This window comes from Piliocolobus tephrosceles, chromosome 10, assembly GCF_002776525.5.
Source record: "Piliocolobus tephrosceles isolate RC106 chromosome 10, ASM277652v3, whole genome shotgun sequence".
In the NCBI taxonomy this organism is placed as follows: Eukaryota; Metazoa; Chordata; class Mammalia; order Primates; family Cercopithecidae; genus Piliocolobus; species Piliocolobus tephrosceles.
This window is the reverse complement of record NC_045443.1, coordinates 31,468,139-31,481,478: the sequence shown is the minus strand read 5'-3', so window position 1 is coordinate 31,481,478 and position 13,340 is coordinate 31,468,139. Positions and strand designations below refer to the sequence as shown.

The 13,340-nt window shown below is 40.0% G+C and overlaps 1 protein-coding gene and 1 non-coding gene across 3 annotated transcripts in view; one reads left to right on the top strand and one right to left on the bottom strand.

Moving 5' to 3' along the window:
* The window catches only part of DENND5B (DENN domain containing 5B), a 215,925-nt gene that overhangs the window by 139,041 nt on the left and 63,544 nt on the right, over nt 1-13,340 (top strand). For both annotated transcript variants that reach the window (XM_023208973.2, XM_023208972.2), the window contains 3 exons: nt 1,167-1,703; nt 5,261-5,492; nt 9,850-10,000. In XM_023208973.2, the coding sequence (XP_023064741.1) occupies nt 1,167-1,703; nt 5,261-5,492; nt 9,850-10,000 (920 nt within the window). The remainder of the gene's footprint in view (nt 1-1,166; nt 1,704-5,260; nt 5,493-9,849; nt 10,001-13,340) is intronic.
* LOC111540671 lies at nt 3,382-3,485 on the bottom strand. Its single transcript, XR_002731048.1, has one exon. It is a non-coding gene; the product is annotated as a small nucleolar RNA U13 (small nucleolar RNA).

Here is a 13,340-nt window from a genome sequence, read left to right as displayed (position 1 = left end):
TTCCTATTTTGTTTATTGACTTCCACCTCATGTCTTGTGTTCAACCATTAATGTAATCAATATTATTTTTATGTGATGGGCTACAATTTTGGCACCCCACCCCCCAATCTAGAAGCACAACCTTCTTTTTTAACTAACAACCTTGTCCTGATGAAGAGAGTGTATACAGTAAAGATAAAATACTGTTTGGAGTCTACTACAGATACCTGAGGGATAGTCAGAACTTTATGCATATGCTTTGGCTTCTTGAATTTTCTATATCTACTTGAAAAATATTTAAAATATTTATTCAAAATAAATTCCAAATGTGGAGTATAAACAAACTCAAAAAAACATTTCTTCTGATTTCTGTCACCTCTTTTTCTCAGCTCAAAAATATCTTGTGTGAACTCTTAATTATTCAAAGGTTAATCAAGTGCATAGTTATATATGCACTTGCCTCTACCACCTCTCTCTGCCTCCTGCGTTAGGTATAATGACTTCTGAAATGGTTTTGCTCTGGGAGGTTCAGTGAATTTTGAGTAAAGTTAAAATTTGTGGATTATCTGTGAATTGGATTGATTTTGCCAGTTTCATCCTATTGGGAGATACTACAACTGCTGGTTTTTAGTGATTATTGTCAATTCTAAATTACAGATGTTAGAGCAGGGGAGTGACAAAGAAAGTTCAAGTGCATTCAGTGAGCATTTTACCTAATACCATGTATGTGTAAGGTCTTCTGAGTCTGGGCACCCTTACCCACATAGGAATGCCTGATGGATGCCAAATGTTAGAAAATCATATTCAAATTATAATATATTGCTGAGACCCAGAGAAAATTATTCATATATATTAAGTATGGTATAAAAATACTCATATAGGGGAAAATGATGGGAAAATAGGTTATTTTTAAAGAATAAGAAATTCTAAACCTTGCAAAGATTAACAAAAGGCACCATAATCTATGCTTTTGTTTGTAATAGTTGGCAAGACTTTCTTTTCTTTTTGTAGAAACAAGGTCTTGCCGTGTTTCCCAGTCTTGTCTCGAACTCCTGGGCTCAAGCAGTCTTTTTGCTTTGGCCTCCCAAAGTGCTGGGATTATGTGTGAGCCACTGTGGCTGGCAAGAATATTTTAGAACATGCAGTTCCTTTATTTTAAACCTTTCTATTTCATTGTTCTCTTTCAGGCTAATTTGTGTTTTGTGGACATTGACAACCATTTTATTGAGTTGCCTGAAGAATTTCCACAGTTCCCCAATAAAGTGGATTTTATCCAAGAACTCTCTGAGGTTCTTGTTCAATTTGGGATCCCTCCTGAGGGCAGCCTACATTGCAGTGAGAGTACCAGCAAACTGAAGAATATGGTTCTGAAAGACTTGGTCAATGACAAAAAGAACGGCAATGTCTCCACTAATAACATCAGCATGTATGAGTTACTGAAGGGCAATGAAACCATAGCCCGCTTGCAGGCTCTGGCCAAGCGGACTGGTGTGGCTGTGGAAAAAATGGACCTTTCTGCTTCTCTGAGTGAAAAAGACAAGGATTTAAAACTGCAGTGTGAAGAGGCAGAACTAAGAGACTACCAGCTCAATGTACAGCTCCGAGAGGTCTTTGCTAACCGCTTTACACAGATGTTTGCAGATTACGAAGCGTTTGTCATTCAGACTGCCCAGGATATGGAATCCTGGCTGACCAACCGGGAACAGATGCAGAACTTTGACAAAGTAAAAAGAACCATAGTTTTCCTTTTGTGGTTATTAGTGGCTTTATTATTGATTTTTTAAATTTTTAAAGTTTTTCTTCTTCTGTGCCTATGCTTATCCATATATTATTGATTTTGTTAACCTTTTTTAAATGCAGACTTTTCATCTTCCAGCCCATTAGGAACTTTGCTTTACCAAGTATTTTTACATTAGATAAAATAATTTTACAAGAAAGCAAATCAACCAGCTCATTGAGCTGGTCATTAAATTGTGTGTTAAATTGCCTGTAATCTCATTTAAAATTTTTCTTTACCTTAAAGATGCTTAAATTATAGAAACAGGCTGGGTATGGTGGCTCATGCCTGTAATCCCAGCACGTTGGGAGACCGAGGCGGACGGATCATGAGGTCAGGAGTTTGTGAGTAGCCTGACCAACATGGCAAAACCCTGTCTCTACTAAAAATACAAAAAATTAGCCGAGCATGGTGGCACATGCCTGTAATCCCAGCTACTCAGGAGGCTGAAGGCAGGAGAATCACCTGAACCCAGGCAGGGAGGCGGAGGTTGCAGTGAGCCGAGATCACGCCACTGCACTCCGGCCTGGGCAACAGACAGAGACTCCATCTCAAAAAAAAAAAAAAAAAAGAAAGAAAGAAAGAAGTTCTAGAAACTTACATTTTGCAGGTTTTCCAAATCTGTTAATACTGTTTGACCTTATAACAGTTTTATTTACTCTTATTTTATGATCAAATATAGTTAAATAAGCCTACTCCTTTTCTAAGAAATCTATTTATTTAGTCTAGAAATCATTTATTTAGTCTTTATCCTATTAGAAGTCACAACTTGTCCATGTAAAGTTAACAGTTTGGTTTCAGAAGCCAAATTTCTCTATCTCATTCTAAGATCAAAGGAGAAAAAGAGTGACTAAATTAGGTTTTATGACTGTAAGTGTAAAACGGTTCCAAAGATTTTGGAAAGGGAAGTCAGAAAATAATACCAGCTTTCCTTGTCCTGTGATTTCTAAGGACTACTGGATTCTTCTACCAGTTTTTTTTTCACCTGTCTCCCAGATTTTATTTTACAGACAGGTGTACTTAGGGTTGTATATTAACTATTTTAGGCCACCAGGGTATAGTTTAGTTCTCTGCCTCTGTGATTGCTGAGGTATAATACTTGTATTGGAATGTATCATGGATTTCACTAAGTGGCCTCTCTGTCATGAAAGGCCTTCTAAAGGGGCTGATGCATTCCAAGAGGCTAATTTACAATATTGGAGAATTTTTGGAAATAATTAAAAATTTTCATAAAGGTACATAGTGGCTGGGCATGGTGTTTCACACTTGTAATCCCAACACTAGGAGGTTGAGGCTGGAGGATCATTTGAGGCCAGGAGTGTGAGACCAGCCTAGGCAACATAGCGAGAACTCATCTCTACAAAAAATTTTAAAATTAGCCAGGCACGGTGGTGTGCACCTGTGGTCCCAGTGACTCTGGAGGCTGAGGTGGAATCACTTGAGCCTGGGAAGTTGAGGCTGCAGTGAGCCAAGATGATGCCACTGCACTCCAGCTTGGGCTAGAGAGTGAGACCCTGTCTCAAAAAAATAAAAGATAATTTTTTTACTTCATCAGATATTTTTGCTGTTGGAGGATAATATTGTATGTTGAACAGTTATGTTTTAGTGTGCTTTGTTTTTCCCCACATCAGACAGGTAATGTGCCAACATGGTAACAAAGTTTGAGGAAGGTATATCTCACACATGAGCATGAAAAGCCAGTTATTAAATTTATGAACTACGAAAGCATCCTGGTGCACTTATGTTTGAGAAAACTTCTTTAATATTAACAAGACTTCATTTCTTTAAGTGTATGCCCTTAGGTTCCTTTCTCATTAGACTCAACAATTTTCCATTCTTTTTCCTATCTATCTTAGAACTAATCTGTGTATATCCATGGTTTATCCTTGGGGCAATTCAAATTCTTACCTAAATGAAGCCCTGATACTTCCTTCCTAATCTTTATGTAGCCTCAAACTATATAAATGGAATTCTTTTTATATAACCCCTAAAGAAATGAAAATTTTCTGTTGGATTCCAGAAGGCTTGTAATTACCTTCACTAGGAAAATTTGCAGGACATACTAGTCCTACAAGCCAAATCTTTGATGACCTAAAATTTTATAGTCTGTGAGGGTCTGAATATCAAAAGCCAGATCTTTGGCCCACTTTTTTAAAAAAAGGCTATTTGATGCATGAAAAGTAAAATGTTTATTGGTGGAGGTGAACTGATTTCTAGAGACTACTGTGAATCTCTGTGGTTATTTGGATTTATGTATATACACCTGAACTATGGAACTACTTGAAGTGAATAAGTGGATTTCTATAAGAAAATTTTAAAAAGACCTACTAAATTTCAGAATGAAAATAAATATGCTAGCAACAAGCTGATGAGTATTTTTAAAAGTCACCTTATGTCAGAACTTACTCCCTCTTTCCCCTTTTGCCTTCTAGCTTCTGCCATACAAAAATAAAAACCAACCCAGCAACCAAAATAGGAATTTACTTCTAAATTTACTTCCAGATTTTAGTACTGCATAGAGTCTAAAATTCCTGTACACACGTGAACATGGAAGAACAATAGAAAAAAAAATGACACTTTGAATTAGGAACTGATTACAATGTACTGAACCATCCCATGCATCAGACAGGCTAGTAACAGGAAAGGTGTACAGCTTATTGTACATGTTCTCCAAAGGCTTGCTTCTGATGGTTTTTCAGGCAGTGCTTTGGTTTTTTTGTTTGTGTTTTGGAAACAGGGTCTCACTATGTTTCTTCAGGCTGGCCTCGAACTCCTGGGCTCGCAGGATCCTCTGGCTTCAGCCTCCCTAGTGGCTGGGACTATAGGTGGCCACCACAATGCCCAGCTTCCAGGCAGTGCCTTTTTTAGTTAAGGCTGGGACTGTTGTGTCAGCACAGGTGTGGAAGGAATTTGACCTTGGCTTAACACTCATCTATTGATTTCTCACAGAGTTAAAGAGTCCAGAAAAGCATTCACTTGAAGAACAACAAAAGAATTTCATCCATAAGCATAAATTCCATGTCTTTTTTTTTTTTTTTAAGATTAATGCTGATGTGTTTATCTTTATTGTATCAGTTAATCATCTCACTACCTGTGGCTTGAAAGTATATTTCATAGGCTAGGAATAGAGAACAGAAGAAATTACAACCCATTGGGGAAAGGGGTAAAAATTTTTAACTGCAAGTGAAGTGGATGATTGACAATTGTATAGCAATTTCTCTGCCATCTTTCATTACTGATGCCCTGTGTTCTACATAATGGTCATAAGGATCAGAATGTAAATCAATTTTGTAAAATAAGATCAGTGCTAAAGACCTAAGTGACCTACATTTTCTGAATTTAGGAAAATGGAAAGAAAAGTGGATTTTTAAGGATTTTTGAATTTCAAGTGTCAATTTTGTAAGATTTAAAAAGAATATCCTGAGTTAACATAATTTTCAGGCTTACCGTGTAGTGTTGAGATGATCTCTTTGCACTAATAATTTCCTAATTATCTCATTACAGGCTTCCTTTCTGTCTGACCAGCCTGAGCCTTACCTGCCATTTCTTTCGCGCTTCATTGAAACACAGATGTTTGCCACCTTTATTGATAATAAAATTATGTCTCAGTGGGAAGAGAAAGATCCTTTGCTTCGGGTCTTTGACTCTCGGATTGATAAGATAAGGCTGTATAATGTAAGGGCACCCACCTTGCGGACATCTATATATCAGAAATGCAGCACTTTAAAAGAAGCAGGTACATTTGCCATGCCTTTTAAATTAAATTAAAATCCGTGATCGCTTTTTTCCCACAAATTGTTGGCCTTATGTACAACAAAATTAATCTTCAGTTTTAGACTTCATGGCTAATCCTGGTCCGATTATCACAAAATGCTTTGTAAATTTTTCTTTCTGTTTCTGAGTCCCACTCCTACTTGACTTTCCTTTTCTCTTAGTCAGAAGAGGAAAAGCAATAATAAATTGAATTAAGTATGACTGGAAGTTTGCTATGATTTTTGTTTTTGTTTTTGTTTGTTTTTGTTTTTGAGATGGATCTTGCTCTGTCACCCAGGCTAGGGTACAGTGGTGCAATCTTGGCTCACTGCAACCTCCACCTCCTGGATTCAAACATTTCTCCTGCCTCTGCCTCCCAAGTAGCTGGGATTACAGGCACGCGCCACCATGCCTGACTAATTTTTGTATTTTTCATAGAGACGGGGTTTCACCATGTTGGCCGGGCTGGTCTCGAACTCCTCACCTCAGGTAATCTGCCCTCCTCAGCCTTCCAAAGTGCTGGGATTACAGGTGTGAGCCATCGTGTCCAGCCTGACTTTTGTTTTATTCTCTTTATTGCCTAATGGAAAAAATTTTAATTTCTGTCTTGCTACTTATGTTTCATTTTTACTTCTCACCTCTTCTCTATATCCAAGGAAGGATAAGTATTTATTTAAAACAGTAAATCTTAGATCCTGCTTAATTTACATACTAAAACAGTATCTTTGCTTTAGTAGTGCCATTAATTATAATAGCTTCATTTATTGAAATTAAATCTGAGTCAGGCTGGGCATGATGGCTCACACCTTTAATCCCAGCACTTTGGGAGGCCAAGGCCAGCGGATCAGTTGAGATCAGAAGTTCAAAACCAGCCTGCCCAACATGGCAAAACCCCATCTCTACTAAAAATACGAAAATTAGCCACGTGTGGTGTGATGCACCTGTAATCCCAGCTACTGGGGAGGCTGAGATAAGAGCATCACTTGAACCCGGGAGGCGGAGGTTGCAGTGAGCCAATATGGCACCACTGCACTCCTGCCTGGGCAACAGAGCAAGACTCCGTCTCAAAAAAAAAAAAAAAAGAAATTAAATCTGAGTCTTAGCCAGTCTCGTCTAGGAGTGTAATATAGTCCATTACATAAATAATCATATTAATAGCCAATATGAGTATTTGCTATGTCAGTCATCATGCCAGGTGTTGTTCATGAATTTTTTTTTTTTTTTCCTTTGGAGACAGTGTCTCACTTGTTGCCTAGGCTGGAGTGCAGTGTTGCCATCATGGCTCACAGTAGCCTCAACCTCCTGGGCTGAGGTGATCTTCCTACTGCAGCCTCCTGGGGAATGGGTACTACAGGCATGTGCCACCACCCTCGGGTGATTTTTTTTTGTAGAGACAGGGTTTCACCATGTTACTAAGGTAATTATCTTATCTTGGTTGGTCTTGAACTCCTGAGCTCAAGCGATCCATCTGCTTCAGTTTCCCAAAGTGCTGGGATTACAGATGTGAGCCACTGTGACTGGCCCAGCACCCGTTTTCTTTTTTGAAAGAGAATCTCACTGTCACTCAGGCTGGAGTGCAGTGGTGCCATCTCGGCTCACTGCAACCTCTGCTTCCTGGGTTCAAGTGATCCTCCCACCACAGCCTCCCAAGTAGCTGGGACCACAGATGCACACCACCATGCTCAGCTAATTTTTTGTATTTTTGGTAGAGACAGGGTTTCACCATGTTGCTCAGGCTGGTCTCGAACTCCTGAGCTCAAACAAAACACCTGCCTTGGCCTCTCAAAGTGCTAGGATTACAGGCATGAGCCATCATGTCCGGCCTGGAATACTTATTTTTATTTCGTTTTATTACTGCCTTCATTTTACAGTTGAGAAAACTGAGAGGTTAAGTAACTTGCCTGTGGTTGCATAGCTGGTGATTGGTCGAGCCATGGTTTGAATCCAGATCTGACCGATTTCTGGCACAGGAAGCCTTAACATCATGTTAGCTGTTCATTCAAGAAAGGACTATGTAAAATGTACTAGTCCACACTTACTTTATACAATTATGCCTGGTCCCTAACCTGTCCTATGCCAGATAAGCAGATACCTATCACCTGATGGCCCTTCCTTTTCTTTCTTTCCCTTCAAATGTTGGAGTTATTTGACAGCAACTTTTCCTCTGGAGAAAAAGGAGAGGCAGCAAATGTGGAACTTCCTTGATCTGCCTGTCTTGCTTGCTTGCCTTTCCCACTTTACTTAAATAGATCAAAGTCAGGAATGATGATGCTGAAGTGTTAGTGTATGTAAGGGAGAAGTATGTAAATGATGTCTTTTATGTAACCATAGAAACATCACCCTGTCGTATTCCCACGAATCAGGGTAGATCCTTGGAGCCCCTTCAGGAAGTGGCAATTACCTATGTGGTTTTGGAAATTTAGGAAGTAGAGTTAATGAAATTGTCTATCCTTGTTCAGAGAATAAAATGAATTCCAGTGCCTTAATAGCCATGTGAATAGCATAATGCCTTGTTGCACAAATTTCATTTCTCCCTTCCTGATGGAATTTTTTAGATGGAACTAAGCACCAATACCTTAATTGTGTGCTTCCAGAAAGTCTTTCCAGTTAAAATAGATTTTCTTTCAGCCTCTCAGACAGTTTGGTACTCCCACTGTCATCATAGAAATTATATAATACTCTTGAAAATATACCACTGTGGCCAGGCACGGTGGCTCACGCCTGTAATCCCAGCACTTTGGGAGGCCGAGGAGAGCAGATCATCTGGGGTCAGGGGTTTGAGACCAGCCTGGCCAATGTGGTGAAACCCTGTCTCCACTAAAAATACAAAAATTAGCTGGGCATGGTGGTGAGTGCCTGTAATCCCAGCTGCTCGAGAGGCTGAGGCAGGAGAATCGCTTGAACCCAGGAGTTGGAGGTTGCAGTGAGCTGATATTGCGCCATTGCACTCCAGCCTAGACTCCGTCTAAAAAAAAAGGAAAAGGGGCAACATAAACTGATTCTATGAAATATTTATAAAGGCACCTTGTTCTTCTCTTAAGTCACAAAATTAACAGCTCCCACAGTGTGTTCTGTTTATCACACAATTACCATTACTGCTTGTTCTCCCCTTTTAAGTAATCTCCAGGCAGAGGATTGGAGACCTAGTCTTGCTTCTAAAATATTATATTTTCTCTTGACAATTCAGTTGATTAAAATGTTTAAGATCAGGCTTTATTTATTTGTTTGTTTACCTGAGAAATAGGTCACTGTTTCTGGGGTCTTTGAGACATCTTCCAACATCCCTGACTTTTAGTGGCTTTAAAATAGAACTGTTTAGTAATCACATCTTAACACTGACCTATTTTATTCTTCGAAAGGCCTGTTTCTTATCCTCTGAACATTCTAAATGCCTGGTTATTTAACTTTTTGCTATATTACCCTCTTGATCTAATAAACACTCCTAAATGACTCCTACTAATGAGAATGTGACTGCTGCTAAAAGTGAGGTAATAAACTTCACACCGTTACTTGTTTTTACAGACGGAGAACCATGAATATTTAATAGGTCTTTGTACAAAGAAGTAAAGTTAATAAGGCCATTGTGCTTGTGTCTTCTCTTTAACTTGTATTTCAGCTCAAGAAAAATATTTTATTTGCTCTCATTTTCTTTAATGTTGTACTTAGAACTGTATTTTTGTGTAAGAATATTGAGTTTCTCACTTAAGGGAAACTGTTTCAATACAAAATTGTAGGTTTTTCAGCCCCGCTGCCCTGATTTTGACAAAGGCAGAAAATACCATGAAAATTAATCATCCAATATTTACTTAAAGTTAATGTTTTTATACTTACATTATACTAATTTCTGAAGAGCCTTTGTAAAAATCTGTTTCAAGACCGGGCATGGTGGCTCACGCTTGTAATCCCAGCACTTTGGGAGGCCAAGAAGGGTGGATCACCTGAGGTCAGGAGTTCGAGACCAGCCTGACCAACATGATGCAACGCCATCTCTACTAAAAATACAAAATTAGCTGGAACTGGTGGCGCACGCCTGCAATCTCAGCTACTTGGGAGGCTGAGGCAGGAGGATCGTTTGAACCCAGGAGGTGGAGATTGCAGTGAGCCAAGATTGTGCCGTTGCACTCTAGCGTGGGCAATAAGAGCCAAACTTTGTCTCGAAACATACAGGCATGTGCACGTGAACGCGCGCGCGCGCACACACACACACCACACACACACACAGAGTCTGTTTCAGAGTGTCGGAGTGATCGGGTTCTCTGTAGGTGCATGAGTGGAGGAAGCATTATTTTTGAAGGGCTAGCAATGAAATGTCTCTAATTTATTATAAATTTAATTTATAGCCCAATCAATTGAGCAGAGACTGATGAAAATGGATCACACTGCAATCCACCCACATCTACTTGATATGAAAATTGGTCAAGGCAAATATGAGCAGGGGTTCTTTCCAAAGTTACAGTCCGATGTCTTGGCAACAGGACCAGCCAATAACAAGTAAGCATGTTCTTCACTTGAGTAGTTGATTGAAGGAATGAATGAAGGGTGGGGTGCTCTGCAACTCAAATGGACAGTGCTTAACTATTAAACATCTATCTGATTACTTTTTTCAAGACCACATTAATGCATTTGAAATATGGATTGACACTTCTGTGAGTGCTTGACCTTTAAATCCATCATAAAAAAAAAAAAACCAAAGTCTAGAGATTTTTTTTTCTTTTTCAAGCAAAGTACACTTGGAAAAGCCACACTTTAAATGGCCTTTTAAATATATTGATAATACTATCTAATGGAATTTAGAAAGGTTAGACCTTTATCATCTGTCTTAGTTTCCTAGGGCTGCTATAACAAAGAACCACAAACTCAGTGGCTTGAAACAACAGAAATTATTCTTTCACAGTTTTGGGAGGTAGAAATTTGAAATCAAGGAATTGTCAGGGTCGTGCTCCCTTCGAGGCTTCTAGGGAATGATCCTTCCTTGCCTTTTCCAGCTTTTAGGAGAACATAAGAGAGTTTAACAACAGCCTGTCACACCAGTCTAATGAGATCCTTCTAGATTAAAGAGCCTTCAGATGTCCCACCTCTGCCTTAAACTGGGTTTTGTTAAGAGGAGTGGTTCCAGAGAAGACAGGGTAGTACTTTGGGTAGCAAGATATATTCTTAGGTTCCATCTTCCCTCTTGAAGAGCTATAGAGAAAATTTTTTGAAAAGAAAATTCTTAGTATTAGTATCCTTTTAAATACTTAGAAAAGGAACACCAAACAGTAAAGTGAAAAAGTTGTGGCTAGGCATGGTGGCTCACGCCTGTAACCTCAGCACTTTGGGAGGCCAAGGCAGGCAGATAGCTTGAGCCCAGGAGTTGAGGACCAGCCTAGCCACTGTGGCGAAACTCTGTCTCTACAAAAAAGATACAGAAATTATCTGGGCGTGGTGGTGTGCACCTATAGTCCCAGCTACTCAGGAGACTGAGGTGGGAGAATCACTTGAGCCCCGGGAGGTTGAGGCTATGGTGAGCCGTGATTATACTACCGCACTTCAGCCTGGGCAGCAGAGAGAGGCCCTGTCTCAAAAAATAAAAATAGTATTAAAAAGAATTGCGGATTAAAAGCAACAACAACAACAACTTCATTTGGAACTGGGTGTGGTGGCACATGCCTGTATCCCTAGCTACTTGGGAGGCTGAGGTGGGAGGATCACTTGAACCCAGGAGTTGGAGGTTTCAGTGACCTATGAGCACCACTATTATCCAGCCTGGGCAACACGGCGAGGCCCTGTCTCAAAAAAAAAACTTGGGCCAGGCACGGTGGCTCACGCCTGTAATCCTGGCACTTTAGGAGTATGAGGCAGAAAGATCACTTTGAGCCCAGGAGTTTGAGACCAGCGTGGGCAACATAAGAAGATCCTGTCTCTACAAAAAAATACATGTTTTTTTTTTTTGAGACAAGGTCTCACTCTGTTGCCCAGGCTGGAGTGCTATGGCCTGATCCTGGTTCACTGTAGCCTTGACCTCCCCAGGCTCATGTGATCCTCCTGCCTCAGCCTCCCAAGTAGCTGGAACTAAAGGCACATGCCACCACACCTAGCTAATTTTTGTATTTTTTGTAGAGACAGGATTTTGCCCTATTGCCCAAGCTGGTCTTGAACTTCTGGGCTCAAGCAACCTGACCTCCTTGGCCTCCCAAAGTGCTGGGATTGCAGGTGTGAGCCACCGGGCCAAGCTCCTACAAAATTAATTTTTTAAATTAAGCCGGGTGTGGTGGCTCATGCCTGTAATCCCAGCACTTTGGGAGGCCTAAGCGAGTATATCACTTGAAGCCAGGAGTTAAAGACCAGCCTGGCCAACATAGCAAAACCCCATCTCTACTAAAAATATAAAAATTAGCTGGGTGTGGTGGTGCATATCCAACTACTTGGGAGGCTGTAATGCCAGCTACTTGGGAGGCTGAGGCATGAGAATCGCTTGAGCCTGGGAGGCAGTCAGGCATGCTGGCATGTGACTATAGTCCCAGCTACTGGTGAGGCTCAGGTGGGAGGATCACTTGAACCTGAGAGGTCTAGGCTGCAGTGAGCCGTGATGTGATGGCATCACTGCACTCCAGCCTGGTCAACCTTGCGAAGACCCTCTTTCAAAAAAACAAAAACAACCCTTCATTTGATTGACCTTTCATTTAAAAGGCTGTCTCAACTTTAATGAAGACAGTATTAGAGGATGGTTCACTAGAAATATGGAAAAGTTATATATTCAGAATGAAATTTTCTCCTCTTGTAGAAAATGCAAATGTTTATACTAAAGTCTTGGGGAGGAAAATTGTTCAAGAGGATTTAACATGCTACTTACAAGACAGAAGCAAATAACTAATGACTGAAATATTTATTGTACTTACCTTAGTTTGCAGGGTTTCACCCTCCAGTGAAGGGCTGGCCCTGCGTTTATACACACTGAACTTAAAAACTGTGCTAAGAAGTGAGGCATGGTGGCACTCCCCAGTACTACCTACTAGGAGGCTGAGGAGGAAGTATTCCTTGAGGCCAGGAGCTAGAAGCCACAATGTGCAATGATTGTGTCTGTGAATAACCTCCAGCATAGGCAACATAGTGAGGTTTCATCTTTATTTTAAAAAATAAATAAATAAAAGAAAAGAAAAAAATGCGCCAATAGATATTGATGGTTGTTAGGGTTCAAACTTTACAGATAACGATATTAGATACAATGTTCTATTTTTCAGAAGTGGATGATAATTAGGAGAATTTTCCATAAGACAGATTAGCCATCAGTTTATTTTTTCTTTTATTTGTGAAGTATCCTAATTGTTGAAATCACTTTGATCTGGATAGACTATTAGTTTAACAGTTTTTGTTTTCTTTTTGTTTTGTACAGAGTCTCGCTCTGTTGCCCAGGCTAGAGTGCAATGGCACAATGTCGGCTTACCGCAACCTCCACCTCCCAGGTTCAAGTGATTCTCCTGCCTCAGCCTCCCCAAGTAGCTGGGATTACAGGCATGTGCCACTATGCCAGGATAATTTTTTTTTTTTTTTTTTTTTTTTTTTTTAGTAGAGATAGGGTTTTACCATGTTGGTTAGACTGGTTTTGAAATCTTGACCTCAGGTGATCCTCCCGCCTCGGCCTCCCAAAGTGCTGGGATTACAGGCGTGAGCCACTGCGCCCGGCTCTTTTGATGGCATTAGATTGTTAATGCATTCATTTGGCAAATATTTATGGAACTCCTACTATATGTGAGGGCTGTCCTAGTCACCAGGAGTTTATTAATGAACAAAACAACAAAAATCTCTGCTTTCAAGTGCAAATAAACAGAAAAAGGAACTTAATATGTCAAAT